General features: G+C 40.6%; 2 protein-coding genes and 2 long non-coding RNA genes across 4 annotated transcripts in view; 3 read left to right on the top strand and 1 right to left on the bottom strand.

Moving 5' to 3' along the window:
* LOC134804167 (uncharacterized) overlaps positions 1-27,688 on the bottom strand; it is a 194,915-nt gene that overhangs the window by 9,271 nt on the left and 157,956 nt on the right. The gene's annotated exons all lie outside the window — the stretch shown is intronic.
* LOC134804157 (uncharacterized) overlaps positions 1-27,688 on the top strand; it is a 460,972-nt gene that overhangs the window by 373,517 nt on the left and 59,767 nt on the right. The gene's annotated exons all lie outside the window — the stretch shown is intronic.
* LOC134805174 (LETM1 domain-containing protein 1) lies at positions 15,606-21,808 on the top strand. The gene is made up of 4 exons (XM_063778471.1): positions 15,606-15,822; positions 16,604-16,960; positions 19,810-20,098; positions 20,862-21,808. Exons 1-4 carry the CDS (start codon positions 15,722-15,724, stop codon positions 21,183-21,185), a joined length of 1,071 nt encoding a protein of 356 aa, XP_063634541.1. The 5' UTR covers positions 15,606-15,721; the 3' UTR covers positions 21,186-21,808.
* Positions 24,122-27,381, top strand: LOC134805140 (uncharacterized). The gene has a single exon (XM_063778440.1). The coding sequence runs from the start codon at positions 24,122-24,124 to the stop codon at positions 27,374-27,376; it is 3,255 nt and encodes a 1,084-aa protein (XP_063634510.1). The 3' UTR covers positions 27,377-27,381.

Here is a 27,688-nt window from a genome sequence, read left to right as displayed (position 1 = left end):
TTTTGCATTCTTTGTATTATTGAGATGTTGGAGTTGCTGGCACTGCCCAAAGTTGAATGCCGTACATCCATGCTGGCTTAAGAATGGTTTTGTAGATTAGGAGTTTGTTGTCTATGGAGAGTTTACTGTTTCTTCCAAGTAACCAGTAATAATCACGAAATCTAAATCTTAGTTCTTCTATTTTAGGTTAAGTTAAGTAGTTTAGTTCTAAATAAACAAGTCTAGCCAGTTTATTTTAGTTGAAACAATGCCGTTTCCCTCTTTGTCAGAGAGTAGCGATTATAGTGAATAAAACACCAAGGTTGTGATATTGATTATTGGTCACACCGCCAAAGCATGGAAGTCAACTTTGCAACGTGGCATAGGTAAGTATCTAGTTTAATATTCGGCCTCATGACGAGACTCTTACGTACCCGTATGGTATAACCATTTTTTTACAATTGTTTTTATTCCTTGTGGCCATAAAATTTCCTTCTGTCAAATTGGAAACTTCCGTTCTCTTGTGAAATTTTCGAAAACTTATTTTATTGGAAAATTCCCGTAACTTATTGTTAGACATTGACTATGAGTTGGTGTCACCTTCAGCTGTCTTCTAAGAAGCCCAATTCTGTTAAGGGCTTGTGCACAAATGGTTTTGATACGACATTGAATAGCGCTATAATAATGCTAGGCCGGTAAGAAGTCAATCCAGTAGGGCTAAGATGTTCGGTTTTTTTATCATTTGTCATCATGCCTGTCACGTTCTAACAAGTATGTAAGTGCGAAAGTGACGCATGACATGACAACTGAAAAAAATGCGACCAGGCGGCTTAGCATGGTCGCGTTTTTATCCCTTGTCACCATGCTGGTCACGTTCTAACAAGTATGTAAGTGCGAAAGGGACGCGCATAGTGATAGTCGATAAAAATGGAACCGTGCTGAGCCCGCAGGTACGGATATATTATGATAATCGTTCTTGTCTACGTGACAGCGTGATAAAACGGTGTCCGTCACTTTCTATCCCGCAGTGTTAAAAAGTGGAAGTTATTTTATCACGTGGATATAACCATCCATAATACGCCTGTATGATACCGCCTCTGATATTACACCTATCAGTACAAATTATAAAATCAAACACTGTTTTAGGTTATAATTTGTACTGAGTTGACACCTGTCAGGATTTACTTTTTATCGGCCGAGCACTATAACGTAACGCCGAGGTCTTATCAAAACCGTAGCAGGTTAATTAATCCGAATCGGGCTCTAGGTTAGCAGAGATAGTAGAAGTACATACGAGTATATTATCTATGGTATTAAGAAGAAATGAATTACTGCTACAAGTACATATTACTTAGGGCTCATTCGCACGAGCGCTTTTACAACGCGCGTTAAAAAAGCGTTTGAATGACACAAATGGATTCACACGAAGGCGGTGGCGCTTTTTATCAAGCGTTGTTGTATTTTCGATTTTAAGCGTTGGTCGTTAAATCGATTTTAGCGTGTGGTCGGATTCAAGCGCTTATTTAACGCGCATTGAAAAAGCGCTCGTAAGTAGGAGGCCTTAGAGTCCGTCTAAGTTAACATCGTCCATGGTATAATAATATACTCCGCCTGGTACTCTCTTCCGACCACGTGACTGACACAAGCCTACGTCATCATGCGACAGCGCTATATATTAGTATGCAATAGCGCTATACAAAGTGGCAATGTTATTGTGACGTAGGCTTGTGTCACTCTGGGAAGAGAAGACCATGTTTTATTAGACTATGCTTCGTACCGACTTGAACAGAAGAGAGGGAGTGTCATTACATTATGAACGTCATATTTTCATAGAAATTTTACATTAATAATGACATTAGAGTTAGACCAAGAAAAGTCTGCAGCGATTTAGCTAGCCCACGCAGTGCAAGTGTTATTCTAGAACGTCAAACTTCTATGAAATTATGTGAGCCCACGAAATTATGACGTATAAATAACACTTGCAGTGCGCGGGCTATCAAAATCGCCGCAGACTTTTCTTGGTCTAACTCTAGTACAATATACATGATGATCATCAAATATTCAACAAAATAATCATAGGTGTCAAACCACGCTAAACCACAGAAGAAATAATAGTACTACCGTACAGAAAGGACACTTCCTACAAACCCGAAGTTTGACAGCGGTTCAGGGTCGAATCATGCTATCCCTTTCTAATATATGGCACTATCCCTCTCGGCTATTTAGGGTTGTCAAAATTCGAGTCGTTCGAGTTGTTATCTTATCTGTGTTCGTGCACGCAAAAGGAAGTCAAGTGGTGCCAACCCTAATAATTGCTCGGAGCAATGCTGAGCCGAGCGGAGCCGAGTTCGACCGAAGTCATGAGTGTCTCCCCACTGGCTAAACCACGGAAATATTAATAAGTATTACTTTATACAGGTTGTCTATGTGCTTGGCTGCTGACTTATCATTTTATTGCTCAGTACTGCACACTCAGCAACAACTGATATTGGCTATCCTTGTTGCGCTTGTAAATTCCGCTATCATCATCATCATCATCATCATCTCAGCCATAAGATGTCCACTGCTGAACATAGGCCTCCCCCTTGGACCTCCATTCGTACCGGTTGGAAGCGACCCGCATCCAGCGTCTTCCGGCGGCCTTAACAAGGTCGTCTGTCCAACTTGTGGGTGGACGTCCTACGCTGCGCTTGCTAGTCCGTGGTCTCCACTCGAGCATGTGATTCCGCTATGTGATCTGTCAAATGTTCAGGAAAAGTAACCTAATGTTCAGGGTTTAATTTCAGTTTTCTAAAATCGTTCACATATCGGAATTTTTAAGCGCAACGACCCTATAATAAGTGATTACCGCCGTCCATTGACACCCGCAACGCCAGAGGGCTTGTAAGTGCGTTGCCGACATTTAAGAGAGGAGTACCCTCTTTTCTTGAAGACGACGGATATGACACTCGAGTCGGTGTAAAGTTAGATTAAAGACGGACTGTAGGTACCTAGGTAGCCTGTGTAGGTATTGATCGTGTTGTAACAAACTGCTTTTCCTAACTATAGGTACGTGTTATCAACGATTGATTGCCATCAATGGCATAGATAGATTAACTTATATATCACATCAATGGGGCCTTGTAATGTGCCACACGTTGAGTGGTATTCGGATTTTATGAATCCAAGCCAAGCGCACACTACGATTTTAATTTTTGCGACACTATTTTAGAATCGCGCAGTATTTTTTGTCGTACATGCGCGCACTACATGTTAGTGTAAACACATACGTTGCATTTCTACGACAAAATTATCGCACGACAATAAATCGTAGTGCGTGCTTGGCCTTATTGTTTTTTTTCGTATTGTTTAGTCTTTTCCATGGGCTTAAATAAGTAAGTTTAACTTATTTCTCTATTGCCGAGCCCAAATTATTAATGGCGCTCTGGTTCAATTCAAATGTCATTAATATTAATTATTCTTTAGGTTCTCATTTGTCCCTCTTCCACTCTGCTCGCGGCATGGACAGATAAGACTCAAGTTCCTAGTTGACCGTTCCTGAACCATAACACAACGAAATAAGGCCCACTCTAATCATGGTCTGTTAAGTATTGCTTCTAGTATACTTCGTAAAAAGTTGATCGGAGCTGTTCCGATCTTGTTCCGATCAATAATGTCGTGTATTTGTTTTCGTTTGACCGTGACACCGTGACACGCTTCCATATAAATGACCTGACGGGTTTGATGACTGATGTCTAATTAATAATTAATATCTGGGAGAACGTATAAAAACTAAAACGGCGCGTTTTCCCAGAGATAAGACCTAGCTAGATCGATTTATCGCCCCCGAAAACCCCCACATATACCAAATTTAATCGAGATCGTTAGAGCCGTTTCTGAGATCCCCGAAATATATATAAAAATGAATAAATAAACAAAAATAAACAAGAATTGCTCGTTCACTAATGTTTCTTTAAACTTCATAAGTTAAGTAGGTAATTTGTATTTTACACATAGTTTTTAGGCATTCATGCCATTCATCCATGGTAACTTGGGAACTTCTTTAATGTCGGTTACATTCTTATACAAATGCAAGCAATTGTTAATTGCATTATTATACATTGATTTGACAACATACTTAAACATAGCAATTACAGTTGAACAAATATTATTTGCACCGATCAATTTTATTATTTAAAACTTCTAACAAAAATATTGTAATCGGTATAATATTAGGTCCTTACCTATGAAATTGGCGTTTTTGTTCATAGATATAAGTCTGATCCTAGTTTTTTTTTTTTTACAAAAGTACATACACAATTACAATAAAACTACAGTGCACTCAATAAACAACGATTTTACATACAATTAATTGTTATTTTTTATTGTTAAGTGTTCAGAATTAAGCCTTGAAAATAGGTCTTTTCATGTGCTGTCGGTTCGAGTATTAAAATTACTTTTCACCTCAGCAGCTCGAACAAGGGTACTTTGCTTCTTAAAAACAGTGAGCAAAATGCGATTTTGCTCACTGAGTCATTTTGTCTCACTCAGTGAGCAAAATCGCATTTTGCTCACTGAGCGTGTTTCACTCAGTGAGCAAAATGCGATTTTGCTCACTGAGTGAGACAAAATGACATTCAAGTGACCTTTATAGTCAAATGTCATTTCAACATGCGGGGTCTAATACAAGTTCGATATACTTGGGTTCTATTATCTCTGTCCCTCTAGGTATGTTCTCACTGCTTAGGGTGAAAAATTTTGTGTACTACACGAGATCAAAGTTATTTACATCTCGTGCGCTTTTGAATCCCTTACTACGCTCAAGATTCTAAATTAGATTCACTCGCTACGCTCGTGAATCTATTATAGAATCTTTCGCTTGCACGGGACTCAAAATAAGCACTCGAAGAAATATCAAACTTTGATCTGTTGTTGTACAAATAACTATATATTTTTCTAATGGTACCAATTTTCAAGAAATGGAGATATTGAAAACATACCTTAAAGGTGTCAAAAATTACTGGAAAAATTTTGTTTGGTTTGAATTAGCCATCAAAAAAATATCCGCAAAATTAATTGTATGGAAATTCGTGTTTCGTTGAAATTCTCCGAACAAAACGCCAATTTCATAGGTAATGACCTAATACAACGTGAAACGAAAACTCTTAAGGCCCCTGTACACAATGGACCAGCGTGGGCCAGTCTGCGGGACGCATTTATGCGTTAGAGGGAGCAAGTGATATTGCTATCTCATTCTACCGCATGGTTGCGTCCCTTTGACTGGCCGGCGCTGGCCCATTGTGTACAGGCCTACAGGGGCCTCTAAATGTTTTCGGATGGTTTTCGGCAGTTTTCGGAAAGGACCCAACGTTGTCTGTTCTCTTTCACGGCGCAGTAACTTGTATTATTTCTCTCTCCTCGCTCTTTTAAAAATGCCGTTTACTTTGTCAAAAAAGGACAACCATACTGTTGACAAGATGGACTTCAAATCCAGGTGTTGCCGTTTTTGGTGGATTAAAGCTGTGTATGTGTGCGTACTAACGTGTATGTGTGCTCTTTTAGGGATGTGAGAAGTCGATTTTAACCATGTCATACTTATATCGATTCGGAACGAAATAGCGATTAGTTGAAGCTTATATCTTCGTTAAAAATAAACATAATTGAAATGCTAATGAATATATTATCTTCTTCTTCCTCGCGTTATCCCGGCATTTCGCCACGGCTCATGAGAGCCTGAGGTCCGCTTGGCAACTAATCCCATGATTTGACGTAGGCACTAGTTTTATGAATATATTATAATATAATAATATAATTCAATTATTGCGGAACACATATTGTAGTAGGTAGGTATTTAATGTATTGTAATTATAAATCTGAACTTTCCCTTCGTTCCCTGCTGGGGCGTGACGATAAAATCGTGATCTCATAACCACGACAAAGAATAAAAGCGTTTTTTGTTCATTTTAGGTATCGTTAAACCTTTCAAGTAAAATTAAAATTGCAAGAAATGTCGATAGTTTATCGATATGACTTTATCGACATGGCTGCAGCAAGGTGGATTTACATTGTTAATCAAAACAAAGTGGCAACAGTGACTTGCTCGCTTAGAATCCGTCTTTAGGTATATTATAGTAGGAGATCCCTATGGATGTCTATGGTTACTATTATATCTATGGTTTTCGGTCACTGCAACACGCTGTCTCATTCTAACTATCGCTCCATCTCCCTCTGTTTGACTGATATAAAGGCCGTAACACACTATCGCACCGCACTAAGGTCATTGTGCGACGCACCGATAAGTAAGAGCGAGAAAGAGATATCGCTTTCTCGCAAACGTTTAGGCCCCTGTACACAATGGGCCATCGCCGGCCATTCTGGGGGACGCATTTATGCGTTAGAGGGAGCAAGTGATATTGCTATCTCATTCCACCGCATGGCTGTGTCCCAAGGCTCCAACGTTGTCTGTTCTCTTTGACGGCGCAGCAACTAGTATCATTTCTCTTTCCTTGCTTTTTTAAAAAATGCCGTTTGTCAAAAAAGGACAACCATACTGTTGACAAGATGGACTTCAAATCAAGGTGTCCCCTTTTTAGGTGGAACCAAGTTGTGTATGTGTGCCTAAAAACCACAGACATAGAATCCGCGCTCGCGCTTGACAGACAGCTTAAGTGTGTGAAAGGGAAGCCATCACGTATATGAACATCCCATGAGTGCGAAAGAGTCAGACTACCAATGTCCAATGAGACAACGTAACCACTTTTGAGTTTGACGACGGCCGCGGACGGCCAAGAGCGTATCACGGTAATTTACAAATTGAAAAATATACACGGATTAGGACGAAAAGTATTTAATAAAGTAATTCAGTGAAGATGGTGTCTTGTAGTGTTCCGGATTGCAGTGTCACAGGGCCAAATAATCCAAGCAAATACTCATTTCAGAGGATTTATGATATTCCGAGCGAAATTTTCTTAACTACTAACTTGTCAAATTAACAGCGTAAAAAGTGTAAGAAGCCGGTTTATACAGTTCATTATAAGTTTTTCTTCCTTTGTGTGCTAATATTTTATCATATTAGTCTATAATTTAAAATATTTTGTGTAAAAACATAGCCTGTTACTTTACTAGCGTAAATTGGCTTGACAAAATGTTAATCATATGACAGTATCGATAACTTGTCGGTGTATTAATAGCTATGTAATTATTTCTTCACAAGACATCATTAAGATATTCGTTTTTATAACCGATTTCAAATAATAACGATTGTTATACCTTTTTGAAGGTGCTCATGTTTAGCGGTAAATTTAAACTTCACTTTCCAACACAGTAAGAGTTACATTAAGATAAGTCTGCAACGATTTTGATAGCACACGCAGTGCAAGTGTTATTTATACGTCATAATGTCGTAGAATTTTAACGTTTAGAATAACACATTTGAAAAAGCAGTCGATAAAGCAATCAAACAGCGACAGATTATTAATATGTTGTAACATTACATCACTATTTTTGATCTCACATAGACAATTTACGCACACACATGCATTTCATTTTTAGCATAGATTTAATATATAGAGATCCCGTCTCAGCGAGCTGTCACTGTTGCCACTTTTGTTTAGTGTACGATTAACAATGAGGCCCACCTTGCTGTAGCCATGTCGATAAAGTCATATCGATAAACTATCGACATTTCTTGCAATTTTAATTTTACTTCAAAGGTTTAACGATACCTAAAATGAACAAAAACGCTTTTATTCTTTATTGTGGTTATCAGATCACAATTTTATCGTCACGCCCCAGCAGGGATCCAAGGGAAACTTCAGATATTTAATTAAAATACATAAATACCTACTAAAATATGTGTTCCGCAATAATTGAATTATTTTATTATATTCTAATATATTCATTATCCATTAGCATTTCAATTATATTTATGTTTATCTTATTATCTTATTGTTTTCGGGGGCCCTTGCGGATACACTTCGACCCATAGGGATCTTTTGTGCAGTTACCCCCTAGAAGAGATCCGTCAACTACTCAAGAGCTTTTCCCACCACATCCATGTGTCGGATGATGGAGCTCATGGGTAGCGTTTTAAAGTCCTTTGGTTCCAGGTATCCTGCTCCAAAGTCCTTCATTCTTTGTCTGGCGAGGGCGTGACATTCACACATTAAGTGTCTTACTGTCTCTTCCTCTTCGCCACAGATACGACAATCGGTGTTGTCAGAGTGTCCCATCTTGGCCAGAAATCCTTTGACCCCGTAATGGCCAGTAAACACCCCCGTTATGATTTGGAGTTGTCTTTTGCTAAGTTTCCAAAGCTTTTTGCTCCAGCCGGAGTCTATTCTTTGCATAAAGAGCTTTGCATGCTTTAGACCCCTCAGACTATCCCATTCTTCCTGGTGTTTGGTCTTGGTATAGTCTTTAATAGCCGTTGTGATGGTTCCCTGTGAGAGCCCCACGAATGGTTCCGGACCTATAAGGTTACTTACAGATCCGGCTCTGGCGAGTTCATCTGCATTTACATTGCCTATGAATCCCTCGTGCCCTGGGATCCATACCAGTTGCACCCTGTTTTGCCTTCCAAGCTGGTTCAGAGCTTGGACGCCATTATATACCAGTCTAGAGTCCACTCTGGGAGCTTCGAGCGCTTTGAGAGCGGCCTGACTGTCGCTGAGTATATAGATATTCTTCCCTTGGGTTCGCCTAACTATATTCTCATGCACACAGGCAATTATAGCGAATGTCTCTAAACTAAATCATCTGCGTACCCTACCGTATGTATTGGGCCTTTGTTTAGTTCTTCCAACAGTGAGTTAACTACCAGACTCCAGAGAGTTGGTGAGAGAACCCCACCCTGTGGACAACCCTTCGTGGCCGTAGCTAATATTTCATCTCCCATAAGGGAGGATTTTATTAGTCGGCTATTTAGCATAGTACCAATCCATCTACAGATTGTTGGTTCTATGCCATGTTTAGATGCTGCAATATTGATTTCCTGATACGTGGTGCGGTCAAATGCTCCCTCCACGTCTATAAAAGTGGCCAGACATAGTTCTTTGTTCTCTATCGCCTGTTCCGCTCTGGTTGTCACCAGGTGTAGTGCCGTTTCAGTCGATTTACCCGGCTGATACGCACACTGCAAGTGGTGCAGCGGATGCCTCTTAAGAGGACCATCCCTTATGTGTCTGTCTACCAGTTTCTCCAGTGTTTTGAGGAAAAACGATGACAGACTTATCGGCCTGTATGATTTGGCTTCTGTGTAATCTGCTTTGCCTGGTTTAGGCAAGTACGTTACCTTTACCATCCTCCACACACGCGGTACGTGTCCGAAGGCTATGCACGCTCTGTACAGTCTACCTAAGTGCGGTATTAGTACATTGGCGCACCTCTATTGGTCTAGTATGGGGTAGATTCCATCTGGCCCCGGGGCTTTGTATGGTTGAAATGTAGATAGTGCCCATTGTATCTTATCGTGATCTACTTTCTACCTTTTTAGTACCCACCACGTGTCCCAGTTGTACCTGGTCGTGCTGATGGATTGTTCCATTGCACCGGTTGCTACATCGTCCGTTACGCTCTGATGTATTATCGAGCCTGGAAAGTGTGTGTCACACATAACTTTGAGGGTTTCTAGCCCCGTTTCAGTCATTCTTCCGTCACTTCTTCTAATGGAAGTGAGTGGAACTGACTTCGTTGCAGCTAGTGCCTTTGTAAGTCTCATGCCTTCCGGTATGGTCCTGATTTGATCGCAATGGTTCATCCATGCTTTCCTTTTTGCTTTCCTCACAGCTTTGCTGTATTCCGTGAGTTTTCGCGCGTAATGCTCGAAGTCATTGGTCCTTTTAGCATCATTAAAGACAGCCCTGGTTTCCTTCCGGAGTTTTGCAATCTCCGGGTTCCACCAGGGCACCTTCTTCGCCAGGATTTTCTTTTCCGGGCAGTTGTTTGTCCAAGCTGTATAGACAGCTTGTGCTATTCTGTCTGTTTCAAGTTCTATGTCAATAATAGAGTTTAACTTGCCTTTAGGGTCTCCCAGTTCCACCTCCAGGTCGCTTTTGAACGCTAACCAGTTGGTGTTCCTGGGATTCCGTTTGCGTATAGTTTCTAATTGGATTTTAGTCTTATACCTGAAGCATATATATCTGTGGTCCGATAAAGAAATCTCCCCAGAGACATGCCATGAGCTAATCTTATTACTCGCGTTGTTGGACGCTAGCGTTATATCAATAACCTCCCCCCGCCTTGCATTGACGAATGTCGGTTCATTGCCTTTATTTAATAGTTGTAAAGAAGAGCTTACCAGAAAATCCAGTACCTTCTCCCCTCTTCTGTTGACATCCGAGCTCCCCCAGATGACGTGGTGAGCATTTGCATCGCAGCCGATGATCAGGTCGGTGTTCGCCTGGCTGCCGTAAGCAGCGAGATCCCTCAGTTGCCCAGTGATTGGATCCGCTGCCTCGTAGGGAAGGTAGGCTGATGAGATGATTAGTGCCTTAACCCCCCCCCCCCCCTTGTTTTGGATCTTGACCGTAGTCAGATCCCTGGAACAGAAAGCATGTAGAAGCAGAGCGTCAATGCCATTTTTAACATAGATACATGTCCTCATAGTACTCTCAGGACAAACATATAACAATGTCCCGCCAGTACCATTTAAGCCTCTTATCTCGCCTTTGTAAATGTAGCTGACGATGCTCGAGACATGCGCGGTCCAGCATGGTCCTCTCCTAGCTGCACCATGCCCCCCACCTCCTCCGACTGATCCTCCGCCACCTCCACAGGTGCGTCACCGGCTGGTGGCGCCTCCCGTTCCCGTTCCTCCCGTTCTGCTCGGCCCCGACCCCACGGTGTCGACTACCTTCCACTCGCTCGTGCGCAGCCTAGGGTTCCTCCTCTGCAGCACCCTGAGGGCTCTCGCCATGTCCTGAGTGCCATCGACCGCCGTTCTCCAGGCCATCTTGATCGGTTTCGGCAGATCTTTGGCACTCACGACCTTCAGGCGCAGCCCGGCAATCTCTCCACCTCCGATTACCGTGCCGAGCCATGCCGCGGATTCCCTCCCCTTGCAGGTGACGTTGAGCGCGCCCCCCACGAGGTTGCCGAGTGTGATGTCGGGCATGGGTTCTTCGGCCTCGTCAAGAGATAGGAGCAGAGCTCCTACGATGGCCGGCATATGCTCCTGCACCACTTTCTCGGCAGGAAAGGCCACTGGGACGATGGCCATCTTCTCGCTCGCCGTGACTTCCGCGAACGATCCCCCTACCTTCGCTCTCTTGGAGTCACCAGCGAGCAGAGATGAATCGCCACTGGCCCCCAGTGACCTCTTATTCTGTGGCCTTCCCGCTCCACTTGTGGAGGGTCCGGCCACCGATTCCGCGTCCGTTCTTAGTCGCGCCTTCGCACGCCTCTTCTGCCTCCTGGACTTAGCGGCTCCTCCACCCGACTGCACGTCCACGCCCTTAGGCATGGCCGCGCTGTCGAGGGCGCCCGGAGCAACGCCAGCAGGATTTGGAAGCGGTGCTCCCGTTTGCCTCTTGCAGTAGGCCATCGTTCCGCTGCCTACTCCTCCGGCACCTGCGCTAGTCGGTCCCCCTGGGGGAATTTGCTCGGCGCGAGTGGTACCTTTGGAGTGGCCTGCTCCACCATGGCCTCTGCCTTTCGCGCCGTGCGCGTCCTCCGTCCTCGCGTACCTCCAAACCTTACCGCTACCTACTCTCGCCTTCCTGTCAGGGACAGGCCCACTAAGAGCTGGTGCAGCAACCTTTGCGCTATGCGCCTTTGCCTCATCCCGTACGGGTCCGGCTTTTCCTCCTTCCGTCGTTTTTGGTATTATGCTATCCATAAACCACCAGTGAAATTTTCAGCAGCTTGGCTCCCCACCCTCCTCGGAGCCTCACATTTGGGATGCTTTGACGCATCAGGGATACCAAGCTGATATAGCGTCCCAAAGTGCGTTGCCCATGAATCCGCACGGTGCCAAAACCCTAGTCAGCTCCACAGCCGACATGGGAGTCGTGCTCCGCCGATTATAGACCCCTACACCCCAGGACACTCGCCATGCGGCCATCTGACTGGACACAACAGCCGATTGATCTTGACTGGCTAGGTCTAGACCTCCCGTGTGAGATGAATCTAGAGCCAAAGGAACTTCTTCTAACGGGGATAACGACAACAGACCCCCGCTTCGCGCCCGCTCCCAGGATCTCCTTCTCCACCCGTACGGGTCCCCGCGCACGGCACAAACACGCGGGTGGCATTCTACCGCTAATCATCCTTCTTTGTGGATGAGAAGCCCGCTGCGACATGCCACATCATCGCTTACGGCTGATTACGTGGGATATGGATCGTTATTTGTGGCCACCAATCTTCCCGCCCCTGCATGCTCGCCTCCGTCAAAGGAGACGAACCTACAGGGGCTTCTCGATGTTGGCACACAAATACAGATCCATCTGAGGGATAGGGATAGGTTGGGATTGCGTGAAGGGTGTTCTTTGCACTGGTTCACTTACCCAGGTTTTACTTACGTATTTCTTGCAAATTCTTTTTTAAAAGCCTTCGTTATTTTCCAAAACAGTCAAACGTGATAAGAACATACAGTGAGTTATAGATTTTGTTTAAATGCCACCGAAAACTAAGTTGTTTCAGTGCGAAATATGTGGAAATTGATACACTCGCGAAAATCGCAAAAAAGGAAGTTTATGGCGAAATTTCCATTAGATGAAGACCGGTAAGTATTGCTTTAGATACTTTTAGCCTTATTTTGGTGTAGCAGGCTATAGACACATCGAAAATTAGATATTTCATAACTATCCACTTTCATTGTGAACTAGGGATGTACTACAAATATCGATACGAAGTATCGATATCGACTGCAGCCTAATTTTTTATCAATGTAAATAGTAAATAAAATAAAATGAGTGAATTTCCTGGTAACTTGCATACAACATGACTATAATTATTTCTCCGAATATTTTTAGTGGAAAATTATCTATCATCTGTGTATTAATGGAATGGACATTATATTATATATTTTTGGAATCTATGTGTATATAATGTATGTGTGTCGCCAGAGTGCAGCACTACCGACTCTAGAAAATGAATAGACTAACTTATATATACTCTGCCTTAAACTGTTTTTTGACAAGTTTTCACAGACTTTAAATTATGACATTGATGCATCAAGGCGGTTTGTTAACAAGGGCCTACCGGTAAACGCGAAAATCAAGGTTTAGTTATCTGCCTCTTTATCGCTCGAATATGCAAGAGTGATAGAGAGGTTAGATAACGAAATTTCGATTTTCTTGTTTCGGGGTAGACCCCCAGATTGTGACAGATAGTGGTAGTGGCGCTACCTACGCAGAGTTTTGCGTAATATTCTCTATTATTTAAGATTTTAACCTAAAATATAATTATTAAATGTTTTCAGATGCAGGCAGTGGGTCAAATAAGTTGTAATGGAAGACTTAATTTTATTATTCAAGAATATAATATATATAAAAAATCATTTAATGAGGTGAACACACATTTTCCTCTGTTACCTGTGGACCGTCGAACCGTCGGGATGTATTTTAAATTAATTATATTAAATTATTAAAAAAAATCATTTTACATATTTTTATTTATACAAATAAAAGTCGTGTTCACATTTAAGTCCAACCATGTATTAGTCCACTCAAAGAACACTATATATAACATACGACTTAAATGTGGACTCGATTCTAACCTGATTTCGAGTACGAAATTTGTTGACAGGGGCCCATGTTTCAACCCTCCCCAATTTATCAATATCGATAAAATTCGCAAGCGTGTAGCATACTACACTATTTAAGTATGTTATGTTGGTACTATTGTTCTTTGACAGTTCTTTGTCGTACATGTTGGTAATGATTGGATAACCAAACATATACACAGACCAATCAAGTCGCTAGTATGGAAGTCCCGTCTCTTAAAACGTAGTGATTATATTCTCTTTGCCTTGGACTGGCCGGCGATGGCCCATTGTGTACAGGGGCCTTTTGGTTGAAGAGGCGTAAATGTTGGCCAAAAAAACAATCATCCAAAACAAATTTTAGTCTCTGGTTTTTGAGACTTCAACTGACCTGACTTCCGGTTTGAGCGCCATCTTGAATGGAATGCTTTGTGATCGATTACTTTGTTTTTTGCTCATCATTAATATTGTTTAAAGTGTAATATCGATAGCCTATTATACAGTAAACTAATGTGGTAGTGTGCAGTGAATGGAGAATTAATCTTGAAGCACGTTTAACCATCATTTTGGAGTTAACGGCCGGTTGTCAAAGTGTTCCTTGTAAAGTTCGCTATCGCTTTACAAGAGCTTAATCACCAATGATGAGAATGGATATTTAATGGATATGACCAAATAACTGGAAGAGACGCTTTTACTTAAAGTATTTTGAAAATGAAGACTACTGAAGACATTACTATCGGAATTGACCTAATATGAATAGTATTTAAAAGGTAAACCAGAACTTTGGGAGTATTGTCAAGAGGGCGCTCGTTTTGAATTTTATATAGCAACAATTTGTATAGTGGGGACAATGGAAATTGGCAGATGATTTTTGTTTTATTCCGACAACTTTAATAAGTGCGAAGTTAGATGTTTGGATATTGCTTCGGTTTTTACGCTATAAAATTCGTGAATTTTACGACGTATGACACATAAATCAAAATCATCCAAATCTATTTTCTTTTTTGTTTTCTTTTTGGTTTGGTCGTTTAATTCCGCCCTTACGCCCTTCGCTAGCAATCCGTGATACCGATGCATGCGATACACCTAATACACAAATCAAATTATTACAAGACATCAACCAAATCGTGACGACCTGACTATAGTGACATTTGTCCATAAGTTTGAAACTTACCCGTCAATTCAGGTGGTAATTTCGTTATGTTTTCTAATGGAAGAAATTTCTCTCCCGCACGTTTTTTTTCCAATAAATAACTATATACACTATTTACAAAAGTTTTTCTCTGTAAAATCTAAAACTTTCGGCATGATTATTGCAGTCTAATAATAATTCACACGAAACTAGACAAAGCAATGTTTACATTGTCAATATTGACAACTATCATAGAGGCAGGGGTGCGAAACTCCTGACTTCGGTCAAACTCGGCTCCGCTCGGCTCAGCATTGCTCCGAGCAATTATTAGGGTTGGCACCACTTGACTTCCTTTTGCGTGCACGACCACAGATAAGATAATCACTTGATTTTTGACAACCCTAAATAGCCGAAAGGGATAGTGTCATATATTAGAAAGGGACAGCATGATTCGACCCTGAACCGCTGTCAAACTTCGTTTTTGTAGGAAGTTTCCTTTCTGTACGGTAGTACTATTAATTATTCTGTGATAGAGGGTAGATGTTGTCTATTATTAAAGTTGTTGCAATTGCTAGAAATTAGTACCAACAAATTTCCGTAACATGGCGCACCCTCAATAGATCCTGGTTCACCTTTACTAAAGACGTTTACCGGATTGAACTTACTGAAAAGACAAAAATTCTACTTATGACTAGGCAGTATGGCTTAGAGCTTTAGCCTGTCCTGATGGACGAAAAAAAAAATCAACTGAACTGTCAAATTTCAATTTTGACATTTTGATTTTATATACAGACCACCAGTCTTCAGTCTTCAGTTGAAATCAGTCTTCAGTTGAAAAGATTGAACAAAAAAATAATAAAATTAATACTTGTAAAACACGATTGGTTGTTATTTTTTAGTCGTTCCTTTGAAAATTGTTGTTTTTTTAGATGCCTTTACATAAGGTTGTGACGTTTTCGAGGTTGGTTACTCAATGCAGTCGGTCCAGCTCACTTTTGTTGAGTAAAACCCAGCAATCCCACAGTTGCAGGTTAGTTACTGTAACATTAAATCGTAAATAACTTCCAAGCCAAGTCCTCATTGTTCTCGATAAACAAGTTACGTATATCCCTAAAATAGACTTGTTTTTGTCAGGACTGATTGACATTATTTTTTAAATTCGCATTTGAATTGAACAATAGCTATTATTGTAGAAGGCCAATGCGAGGTCATTATGTCGTATGAAGTTTAGTTGAGTTCCACGTGAACCACTTAGAAACTAAGGAAGTATATTTTACTTTGCATAAGACAGTTGGTGATGATCTCATGATTGATGAAAATGTAAACATTATTGTGCAATAACCTCTACTTTAGATATGGGATGGGATAAAACTTGAAAAACTGATTTTGGTTGTAGCCTAAGCCACTGGGTTGAGCTAGAGGTCTCTAATTATAGTTGAGAACCTCTAACATTCCATATTCTAATTCTAACACCTTCCGGAAAAGTATTAATATCAAATGTATGAGTTGTATAATATCAATGGTTAATAGACAGTACTGCCCCTCTAAGTATTTGTTAACAATTTCTTGGGCTTTCAACTAGTCTGATGACAGTACATATACAATACAATACTTAAAGTATGACAAATGTATAGGTGCTTTATAAACTATCAATACTATCTTGAGTCCGTCTAAACTGACTTTGTACCAATTCTAACATTTGACATTACAAATATCATTTCAAATATTCATAGAAATTTGCTATGCAGAGTTAACGTGGTCCACCTCTATAACTACTTATATATTGTAAGGCCTTTGAATTCCATTTCCAGATTCATCACTCTAGAGAACCCAAAACATGCCAACCAATTTAAAAATGAGAAACTCCGAACGTACATTGTCGAACGATACATCCAATATGTCAAAGGTTACACTAAAGTGCTGGAAAACAGGTTCCCGAGAGCCATGCAAATGTACAGGGTATTCAGCGTTGGCATTAAGGATTTCCTGAAAGATTTGAAGAGATATATTGGTTTACGAATAAAAGTGGCCAGGGAGCAGGGCTTCAGCAACATGAGTCGGCAGGATATTGAGCTGTACCAAAAAATGCCTTCAGACATGCTGAGAATAGCACCGGTGTTGATATTGTCCGCCATACCCTTCGGGAACTATGTGATATTTCCTTTAGCGTAAGTATTTTTCTAAAGACTTCCATATTAGGCTAAGACTTTCAAATGCATTCTCATTTATTTTACTGTATGTATGTGTAATATTAAAGTCGAAAAAACGACCATAAGGGATTTTACAGAACAAGATTTCGCATATATAACTATTTTCGCATAATTTTTATTATATGATGACTTACTATTTATTTTACAGTACATATGGTCCTATTTTCCCGCACTAGTGCGTAAAATAGCACTTTTCGTGCGATGTCAAAAGTTTAAAGGGCTATATGTACCTACTGTAAAACGTTGTACGATACACGTGCGAATAGGTAATTCGCAACTTGTGTCGATTTAAAACACTCCCTTCGGTCGTGCTTTAATTTATCGCCACTCGTTTCGAATTTCCTCTTTTCCGCACTTGTATCGTAAATAACTATTATAAACCTTCCCATAATATAATTAAAAAATATTTAATTTTGAACAATTTTGAGCGGTTGAAACGCTCATAATAAAATTTTTGGCGCGAATTCGACAGAACTGATGACGTCACTCGGTGTGAACACAACTGACGTTTGCTACTTATAGTTAGGGAGGCGAGGTAGCTAAATGGCGTAATTCAACGGCGCCGTCGAGACCTATCAAAATCGACAGATAAAATAATTTCGAAAAGAAAAGCTCGTATGGCAAAAACCATTTTAGCGGTGGGTTTGGCGTGTACGGTTTTTCAAAAATGTAAAAAAAAACAGTTACTTGGGCATTCTCGAGCGCGTCAGATATTCATACTACGTATGCCCCGAGTGCCTCTGATAACAACGGTATACTAATCTGCCGGTTTGCGTGGTGGGGGTAGCCATATAAAGTAGTCAAAAATGCAAAAAAAAAAAATTTACTCTAGCGCGTCAGATTTTCGGAAGGGGTGTTAAGTAGGCCCCAAGGAAGCTTCCTTTAAAAAAACTGACGATTTCGGCGTGACGATAAGTTACGATGAATTTTTGAAAATGCAAAAAAAAAAGTTTTTTTGAAATACTCGAGCGCGTCAGATTTTCATAGGGGAGGTTTATCTCGGTATCCTGAAAGCATATTTTTTTAATCTGACAAAAATGTTGGTGGGTTCTCTTAATCTGACCGAAAAAGGTTTTTTGGTTGAGTTTTTATGATGCTTCAAGTCAAAAAGTTTTAACTTTGGACAAAAATGTAAAGAGACCTTTTTTGTGTAAAATAAAATTACCTTTTTTGTTTATTTAAACTTTTTTTTTGTAAAATGTATCGTTCGCGACTTATATGCCGCAACGCGTTCTTAGGAAGACGAAATGGCTCCTCCACACTTCCGGTCATGCGGAAACCGGCAGATTTTGTATTTTTAGTAAGTTTTAGATTATATTCTTCAAAATAAAAAATAAAAAAATCGCGCTCGAGAATGCCGGATTAACGTTTTTTTTTTACAAGTTCGCGACCCTATAACTCGGCGGCGTCAAGGACTTATCGTCAGATTAGTTAAATTTAGTCTTTAAACACTAAAATCAACCCCCAATATCTTAATCTGAGGCGCTCGAGTATTTCAGACTATCCATTTTTTTTTACTAATCTGATCGTCTATCCTAGGCGCGCGTCACTACATATAGAGCTAAATACTTTACAAGGTTGTTCTATTAGGTCTAAGGTATCTCTCATATCTTAAACTGCCACGCTCGAGTATTGCCGAAAATTCCCCTATTCGCCTCCCTAACTATTAGTGGCGAGTCAGGTTATAATGCCATCTCTTTCACTCTTGGTTGATCTTACCATGGTCTAATAAAACATGGTCTTCTATTCCCAGAGTGACACGGGCCTACGTCACAATAACATTGCCACTTTATTTCAACATAACATGTTACATGGGTACATTATACCTATGGTTAATAAGTTAAAATATTTCTTTATAATTTTATAATTTTCATTTATATGTATTTTATCTTAAATTTTACAATAACACGTCATTTTTAATTATTCGTTAGCAATATCTTCCGAATCACGAAAGAAATTTCAGACGTTCGGGTAATTCTGTTTACATTACTGGCAACACAGGATAGCGCTGTCATATTTGACAATTCGGATCTAGATAACTTCATGCCCTGACCGTCATCCTTGTCGAAGGCGTGTTAATTGTTATTTCCTTCTCGCTCAGTGTCAGCAGTCGCAGTGTTTTCCAAACTTTTTACGTAGTAAGCTTGGTAATTAATGTGTAACTGTGAATTAGTTTTTCAAACGTTTGTCTTGTATAGATAAATAAAGTTTAATTTAATACATTAGATTTGTTTTATTTTACTATGTTTCTACATGAATAACTTAAAATTAATGCCGTTAAAATAATTTTCACCGTTGGTTAAAATTCTCCCACATTTTAAAGTTTGAGAACCTGTAAACAGCATGATGACGTAGGCCCGTGTCAGTTAGGTCATACGCGAATCTCGGAATAGAGTACCAGGCTGAGTATATTATTATACCATGGGTCTTACCAATTTGTTGAAACGAGTGACGTCACGTGACGTTTCGACTAATGGCGTTGCGTTTCGCTCACTAGCTTTTCGCGGGCAAATCTTAGTACTTATTATTTTAAGCAATTAAATGATAATTCAATAAAGGAAATGTATTTGTAACATGACTCGGACACAACTCGGTGGCTGTATTGTATGTTGAATGACTCAAACCTTATAATTGAATTTATTGCTTGCGCAATTTACTTCGCACACATTTTTATTGTACAGAATATTATTAATGTTATAATATTTATAATTCACCAAATGTTATCGAAATCTGACGAAATAAAAAACGACAATAAAATATAAAAATCAGCCCATGTTGAAATGAATGAAGTATTATTAATTTTCCAGCTTCCTTAAACCACGGATACTTCTCTGCTCACACTTCTGGTCGATACAGCAGCGCTCAGAATTCACTACACAAGAGCTGACCGAACGACTCCGAAACAACAAGCCAGTATTCAGAGCACTGCAGGCAAAATTGGACTCTATCGCTGACAGCGATTTGAAGGATAAATGGGCGAGAGTTATTGGGCTGTTAGGGTCGGGAGTCCATCCGTCGGTGGTGGACATACTGGCTTGTAAGGAACTGTTTGCAAAGGAGCCTTATAGTCTGAATAGTTTGACCTATGCACACACAGTAAGTATATTACACTTGTTCGTACCTTGTTATCGTCAGGACCTGTACTACAGTTCTTTTTTTATCACCTCAGCAGAGTTTTTTTTATAAAGCCTCAAGTTACGCAGTATTTATTTTTTTTATAATTTCTCGGAAACGTTCGTATTTATTTTGTCATGCTACTTCAGTCAATCACAGTACCTACTTTATGTATCGAAACTGACTGAAATTGCAAGACACGTTCGTACGTTTCCATGAAAATACGATGGAACTTAATTATGCACTACTTACATCTGTAGCGCTATAAAAGCTACCCTGTCAGTAAATTTTAATATGCACGTTTTATTTTCACTTAACCTCCTGACGACCGGCGTCCTACACGTAGTACATAAAGTGTCATTCTATGGAACTTGCTAACTATGTAAACAAACCGCCATATTGATATTGTCTCTGAATGATGAATTTACTAGTGACTTTTGTTTACATAGTTAGCAAGTTCCATAGAATTACATTTTAGGCCCCAATTAACTTTTGACTCTTTGCCAACTTGACAGAGTTAAATTTAAGCTAAAGCAGCGTTTCGGTCTATTGATATAATGTGTATTGAGGTAATTTCAAATACTTCAGATTATCCACTTAATCCGAATATCAACTCTAAAATGATGGAATTATGGGTTATTTTCGGAATCACACAATATTTTCAAATATACGAAATTACTAGAATTCACGTTACCTTTTTAGACAATAAGACCTCATTTTGAAGTCTTTACACTTTACTTTCCAGGGCCATCTTCTAAAAATGTACGGCCAAAGACGCGGTATTGTCCGGGTCTCCAAGCTCAAGCACAAAGCGTTCATGCTCCTCCAGTTAGACCGAGCGATCCTCCGCGAAGGAGGCGTCAACGAGCTATCAACCGAGTCCTTAAGATACGCCTGCCACTTGCGGGGCCTTAACAGCAGCCATTTGACTAACAAAGACATGAGGAAATGGCTAGAGAAGTGGCTGTCGATATCGCAACATGTCGATAAAAGTACTTATTCGCTGCTGCTGCACTGTCCTATATTTTTAGCTTATAACCATCCACAGAATTGGATGTTGATATATTAGTGGTCTTAGCTTCATAGCCCGGCTACCTGCCAGTATTGTTTAATATCCCGTGAGTCCCAGCTAACTCAATACAGGTAAGTATAGCATACATAACTAGTCATCACATGGGGGCATGTTTACACATGGCTTAATATATTGTGAGTTCATACACTTGCTACATGCGTTTAGTGGCAAAGGTATGAAATCGCAATAAACACTTGCCAAGATGTAAACATGCCACAATGTCAACACTTGTTATATATGCAATACTTATTCAGATTATTCAGAATTTATGAGACTTAAGTGACGTTTTCTGAAGTTTATTTAATGAGAATATAATAGTATTATAAAGTTGATTATCATTAGTTTAAATTATCCAGTTTTATTTTTGAATGTATATTTGTAAACAATTAATTTTTTTTATTAAACTAGACATGAGCCTATAATATCCGTATATCGACAAAGGCTTGCTTTGTAAGTTTAGTTATATACATAGTATTTATATTGTGATTGTGTGATAACTAATTTATTTGTTGGTTCAAAACCACTAACCTCTCTAAAGAGTTGCTGTTACTAAAATAAATATGTTAAATTCACTGTGCTATTTATTGCATAAGTAAAATTTAATTCAATTGTTCTATATTGGGGATATAAAGTGTGGGTATAATCAAAGCGAATTAAAATGTCATGGTTTTAGCTATAGTACATTTACTGCCATCTTTCGACAGAAGATTAAAACTGTTAGAACGCCATTTGACTTTGATCCTTATTATTTCACTGATATGTGTTAACTTGTTAAATATTAATATTAACGCCATTTACTCGAGAGTAGGGTGAAGGTTATGGCGCCATCACTCGAAAAGATTGCACCATACATTTGGCCTAATGTCGAGTAGATGGCGTTAATATTAATATTTAACAAGTTAACACATATCAGTGAAAGAATAAGGATCAAAGTCAAACGGCGTTCTAACAGTTTTTAATCTTCTGTCGAAAGATGGCAGTAAATGTACAGTGGCTACATGATTTACTTTGACAATCCGACTCTATACACTCTATTCTCTTTGGTATAATGTTCTAACAATGTACAGTCGCCTTCAGATATATCTGGACACGCCTCTATTGTCAAGGCGTAAAAGTGTGTCAAAGAAAAGTTTTAAAGTCAAATTTTTGTTGACAATGTTGACATTTCTGACGATGCGTTTTGAAATTGCATCGACTCATATTGTGCGTTCAGAATTATATTCAACATCATTATAAAAAAACAAATGTTTCTTATGGAATTTTAAGGTTCATGACTTATAATCATTAAATAAAGCTAAATTTGGTATTTTTATTAAATTCTCAAAACAATTTACTTAATGATAATTAATATCGAACGAACCATTATTATGAGCGTTTTACGTTTTGTTATCTGTTAAAAGATACTTAAACACGCTCCAAGGTCAAATTACTTTCCCCACTAGTGGATAAAATGCGCTTTTACAAGCTTGTTTTAAAGGATGAAATGCGGCTTTCCGAGCTAGTGAGGGGAAAAAACATTGCAATTTTAATCGGGAGCCTCACAGAAGCCCCCTATTCACTGGCGTGAGCATTAAGTCAAGTTTCCATTTTTAGATTTAAGCCACTAGATGGCAGACCCTACTATGCGAAATAGAGCCAGCGTGAAGTTTAGGGGACAGCTTGGGGGACAGCAACTGCTTAGAAGGGTGTTTTGTTTTCGCTTTCGATTCAGGTCACGAGATGGCAGTACCTCCAACACGCACGTTCTCAGCGATTTCATAATTTCATGCAAATTTCTTTGAAAATATAGATATAGGAGAACCAAAGAACTATCTATCTAATCTAATACCTTTAAACGAGCAATTCTTGTTTATTTATTTATATGTACCTATATTTATTTATTATTATATATATATTTCGGGGATCTCGGAAACGGCTCTAACGATTTCGATGAAGTTTGCTATATGGGGGTTTTCAGGGGCGATAAAGGGGCGTCTTATCTCTGGGAAAACGCGCATTTTGATATGTTTTCCGAGCAAAGCTCGGTCTCCCAGATATTGATATTTCTAATAAGGGCAAGTGAGGGCACTTCGTTCTATTTTAAGTAGGTGCAAAGTGAGCTTAAACTGACTTCAAGTTAGTGCACATGCCGAGTCAACCTGCCTGTCGTTTTAGCTCCATAATAACATTTGTATAAAGTTGTACTATTATTTTTGTTTATTGTCTATAAAATGCGAGCGAAGAATCATTTTGTTTGACGACCATAATATGCTTTTGCGAACTTTAGACCTCTTTCTACTTCATGCTGATATTCCTCGTATTTTTTTAAAATTTTAATGCAAGTAAGTACCTATATAGGGGGCTTGCATGAACTATAGGGGGCAGCATAGGAGCCGTCAGATTATTGGCGCGACGCGTAAATGTGACGTTTATGCTTCCGATGTAGCCCACAAGATGGCAGAACCTACTATGCACAAGGAAACGTACCGACGAGAACGGTAGGTGGTAGCACTTGCTTTGGCAATGTACATGTGCACATATGTTTCCGATTCAGGTTACAAGATGGCAGACCCTCCAACGCGCATGGTCCCTTGACATGTGTTAAATTTTAATTTTAGTCATCCAAATATGAAAAGATAGAGGATTTAGATATATTTGTCCCGAGTATTTGTCAGTAAATAAGAGCAAAAAGCTATACCTACTCATACTTTTCTTTTGGGTGCTAGTACTAGTGTAAGACAAAGATAGTAGGTATATGATTCTCTCTATGTTTGAAATGAGTCAGTCCTTTGACAAACTATAGGTATTAATTTTTTCGTTATTTTTATCATTTTGCCTTTATGATAAAAAATGTGAAGAAGTCGTGAAGCGCATAGATAAAGTATAGTTTTTCTTTATCTGTGGTGAAGCGTTTACAATCAGCAGAAATTGTCAGCGATAGAAAGAAAATAATAATGCTTAAAAACGTATTACTCTCTCTGCTCTTAATATATTCAAAGTGCATCACATCGACTAAACCACACAGCAAACGTCCGCAAGAAATATGGTTCATCGAGTGTCAATTAGGAATTGTAAAAGACGCGGACTGTCCCGTGGACGGAGGCTGGTCGAGCTGGTCGCCTTGGTCCCCGTGCCGCGGCCCCTGCGACAGCATGGGCGTCCAGACCCGCACCAGGCAGTGCGACAACCCGCCCCCCTCCAACGACGGCACTCCTTGTTTAGGCCACGACGAAGAAACTGCATCCTGCTTTCTCACCGACTGCACCGTGCATGACTACAGAGCCCTCGCTTACGGCAACTGGCCTCGCATGGAAGCCATGCATGACCTTGAAGTCGTCCCCGCAATCATGGAAAGTTGCTTGCAAAGGGACTGCCCGTACGAAGCCATCGAGGCCGCCCTCACAGAAGGCGACACTTGGGGTATAAACCCGGAAGCCGTGTGGAACGCTCTCCAATGCGTCAAACACAATATGGGATGTCTAGTGACCGGCGAATGGGGCGCTTGGGGCGAGTGGTCCTCGTGCAGTGCTCGATGTGGGAAAGGCAAACGTTACAGGCTCCGACGCTGCGACTCTCCTCCACCCTCGACAGCGAGACACATATGCACGGGTTATCCTCTCGAGTATCAGACCTGCGAAGGCGATCAGTGCGCTATAGAGGAAAACGTCATGTACAATGTCGGCGCATCGTGGAGGGAATGGCAGCCGTGGACGCTCTGCTCGGAGACCTGCGGGCCCGGGGTGAGGAGACGCCGAAGAATTTGCGAAGAGAAAAGCAGGCCGAAGATCGCCAGTACGTGGGGAACGCAGTGCCAGGGACAGTACGACGAACTACAAGTCTGTAATAACTTGAAGTGTGTGCTTGACGGCGGGTGGTCTGGCTGGGGTATCTGGGGCCCGTGCTCGCGGACCTGCGGCGCCGGCCGACGGAGTCGCTACCGGACTTGCACTCGGCCTGTGCCCGCCGGCGGCGGCGCGCCTTGTGAAGGGCCCAAAACCGACGTCGACTCCTGCCACCTCAGCCCGTGCACCACTTTTACACACGTCATCGCCGCCCTAAACGGAGACTCCTACCTCAACTACAATTTCAAGAAAAAACGCTCAACTTTTTTCCATTTATACATAAGGTTCTTACCGCTGTCCCCTTATGGCACCCTGGTGCGACGCGGCGAGGTACGCGACCCTTTACTGAGACTAAGCCTTCAAAGGGGTCTAGTTTGTCTAGATGCGAGTGAACTTACGAAAACATGTAACTTGCATAGATTATGTTCCCCGTCGGCTATAGAACCGGCAGTTTGGCACAACGTCTTAGTTACTATAACTAACAACGGGGTATCGTTGAGACTGGATGACGCTTATAATCCTATCACCAGCACTTTCCCTTGCTACCCAGAGTTAGCTAATGATAATATGAATATTTTTATAGGTGAAAAATTACATGGGGAAATTCAAGAAGTCATAGTGAATTTTATTCCGATGGGCTTGATTCGACCCGAGCGTTCTCGATCGGATTTTTATCCTGTCTCGGTTCGTAACGTGGTTTTTGATGAAGGCAACATCGAGGAAGGTTTTCTGACACTTGATACCGATTATTATTTGAGACTGCCGTGTTTCGAAAACCCGGTTGCATGGCAGTTGGAGCTAACAGTGAAGCCGAAAGGAGTTTCAGGAACTTTGGTTTTCTTGCGAGACGGAGGTATAAATAGCTGGTTACATTTGTCTCTTCAGAACATGAGACTGAAGTTACAGGTTAGTTTCAATGGGTCTCGAACAGAAAGCTCCGGATCTGTGAATTACTATCCTGACGACTGGCTGGACATAATTGTAATAAAGAAAAGATATACTTCGTCAGTGGAAACGTCAATAAATGCTGGTGAACGCATATACGCTGTTTCAGAAAAGAAAATTAGATTTCAAAGGAAAGTCGAAACATGTAATTTATATTTAGGACGTTTTTTCAAAAAAAGTGACACGAGTACAAGCCCGATTCCCGAAGCAGCAAATTATTCCGACGAAGACCTTAACAAACAAAGCGAAAATGTAACATTGCCTCTTTGCGACGACGAATTCTTTGTAGGAAGTATACCTTATGAGTACAAATCAGTCGTTAATGATGCCGTATCATTTTCAGGCATCGTAGCTCTGATTGTTGTAAATGGGGAAATGCAAGATTTGCACAAGCTTAGTATGGAGATAAGCAGGGGAGAGGGGGCGCAGCTGTCTTCACGGACTGCGAGCGTCTCGGGCTTTTACCATGAAGTCGCTTGGGGATCCTCCAACCGACTAAATCTGACATGTCTACACGCACGAATGGGCTTCCCGCTTAATATAGCACACTGGCTGTACCTAGACACAATTATCCACAATATACTCAATACTAAAACAGCCCGGTCTATTGACGACGGTAGAGTACTAAGACTTGTCGCGTCAGCCGAGAATGAGCAGCTCCTGAGAGGTTTCTATACATGCCGCTCGCACAGCAAGCGGTCGACACGAAACATAGTCACATATGGCGTCCTAGGAAAGGTTCCAGAAAGACTTTCATCTCCAGGCACTATCACAGCTATTGCTTTAGTGACAACGTTGATGCTTATAATAGGAACTTTAGGATGGATGTTTGTGGAAGCTTTACAAGACATTAAGCATGGGTACGGATATTATCGCGACCGGCATCTAACTCCTAAGGAGGAAGCGGAGGCTATATGCGATTATATAGGCCAGAACATCCACCTAATCGGGTCTGAGAGCGCAGCGGAGATAGCTAAAGCCAGAGCGAGACAAAAAGCGAAAAAGAAGCAGAAAGCGAGAAGCAAACAAAGCGTGGGAGCTCAAGAACCTCAAGGTATGATGGAGGAGCTAGATAGCAGTTCTAGCAGCCGCGTGTCGATGCCAGCTATCGAAAGTTGCGAAGACCAAGTCGTAAATTTGTTAAGATGTGAACCTTGCTACATCAGCTCTCCGAGACACGGCTCGAACATCACACCTAGGCCTTACTTGACGTCTTCCTCAACCGACACGTTGAGCCCGAGGGTGTTATGCTCCAGGTTATTGATGTCGAGAGGCATCAGGTCGAAGAGGATTAGGAAAAGAGTGATCAGTTCTAGTATGCAGAATTCAAAATTGCTTACGATCAAGTCTTCGACTTTTGTGGATCAGTCCCCTGCGAGAAAGGTGCTGGACAGGTTTCATAAACTCAAGAATAATGATTAGTGACATCTGATTGCTTATTTATTTTAATTCAGAGTCACATAATAGTCCGTGGCGCTCACGACAAAAAAGTGCGATATACGGCAAATGATGATGATGGAATTTCCTTTTACACAGTTGCTCCTTTTGACTTACAGATTGATTTAGGAAGGGGAGCCAATCGAATTTTTGATGCAAAATTTTGACTTAAGGAAAAAATTTGTAAAAAGAAAGTTTTGCCTTGTGGTCAAGTTTGGTATCATTTTCGTGTAATTTAAAGATGCTGAATTCATTTCATATATAGAATTTATACATTTCATATAAAAAAACTTTTAA

The sequence above is a fragment of the Cydia splendana genome, chromosome Z (assembly GCF_910591565.1).
Source record: "Cydia splendana chromosome Z, ilCydSple1.2, whole genome shotgun sequence".
NCBI lineage: Eukaryota > Metazoa > Arthropoda > Insecta > Lepidoptera > Tortricidae > Cydia > Cydia splendana.
This window is presented reverse-complemented; position numbering and strand designations above follow the sequence as displayed.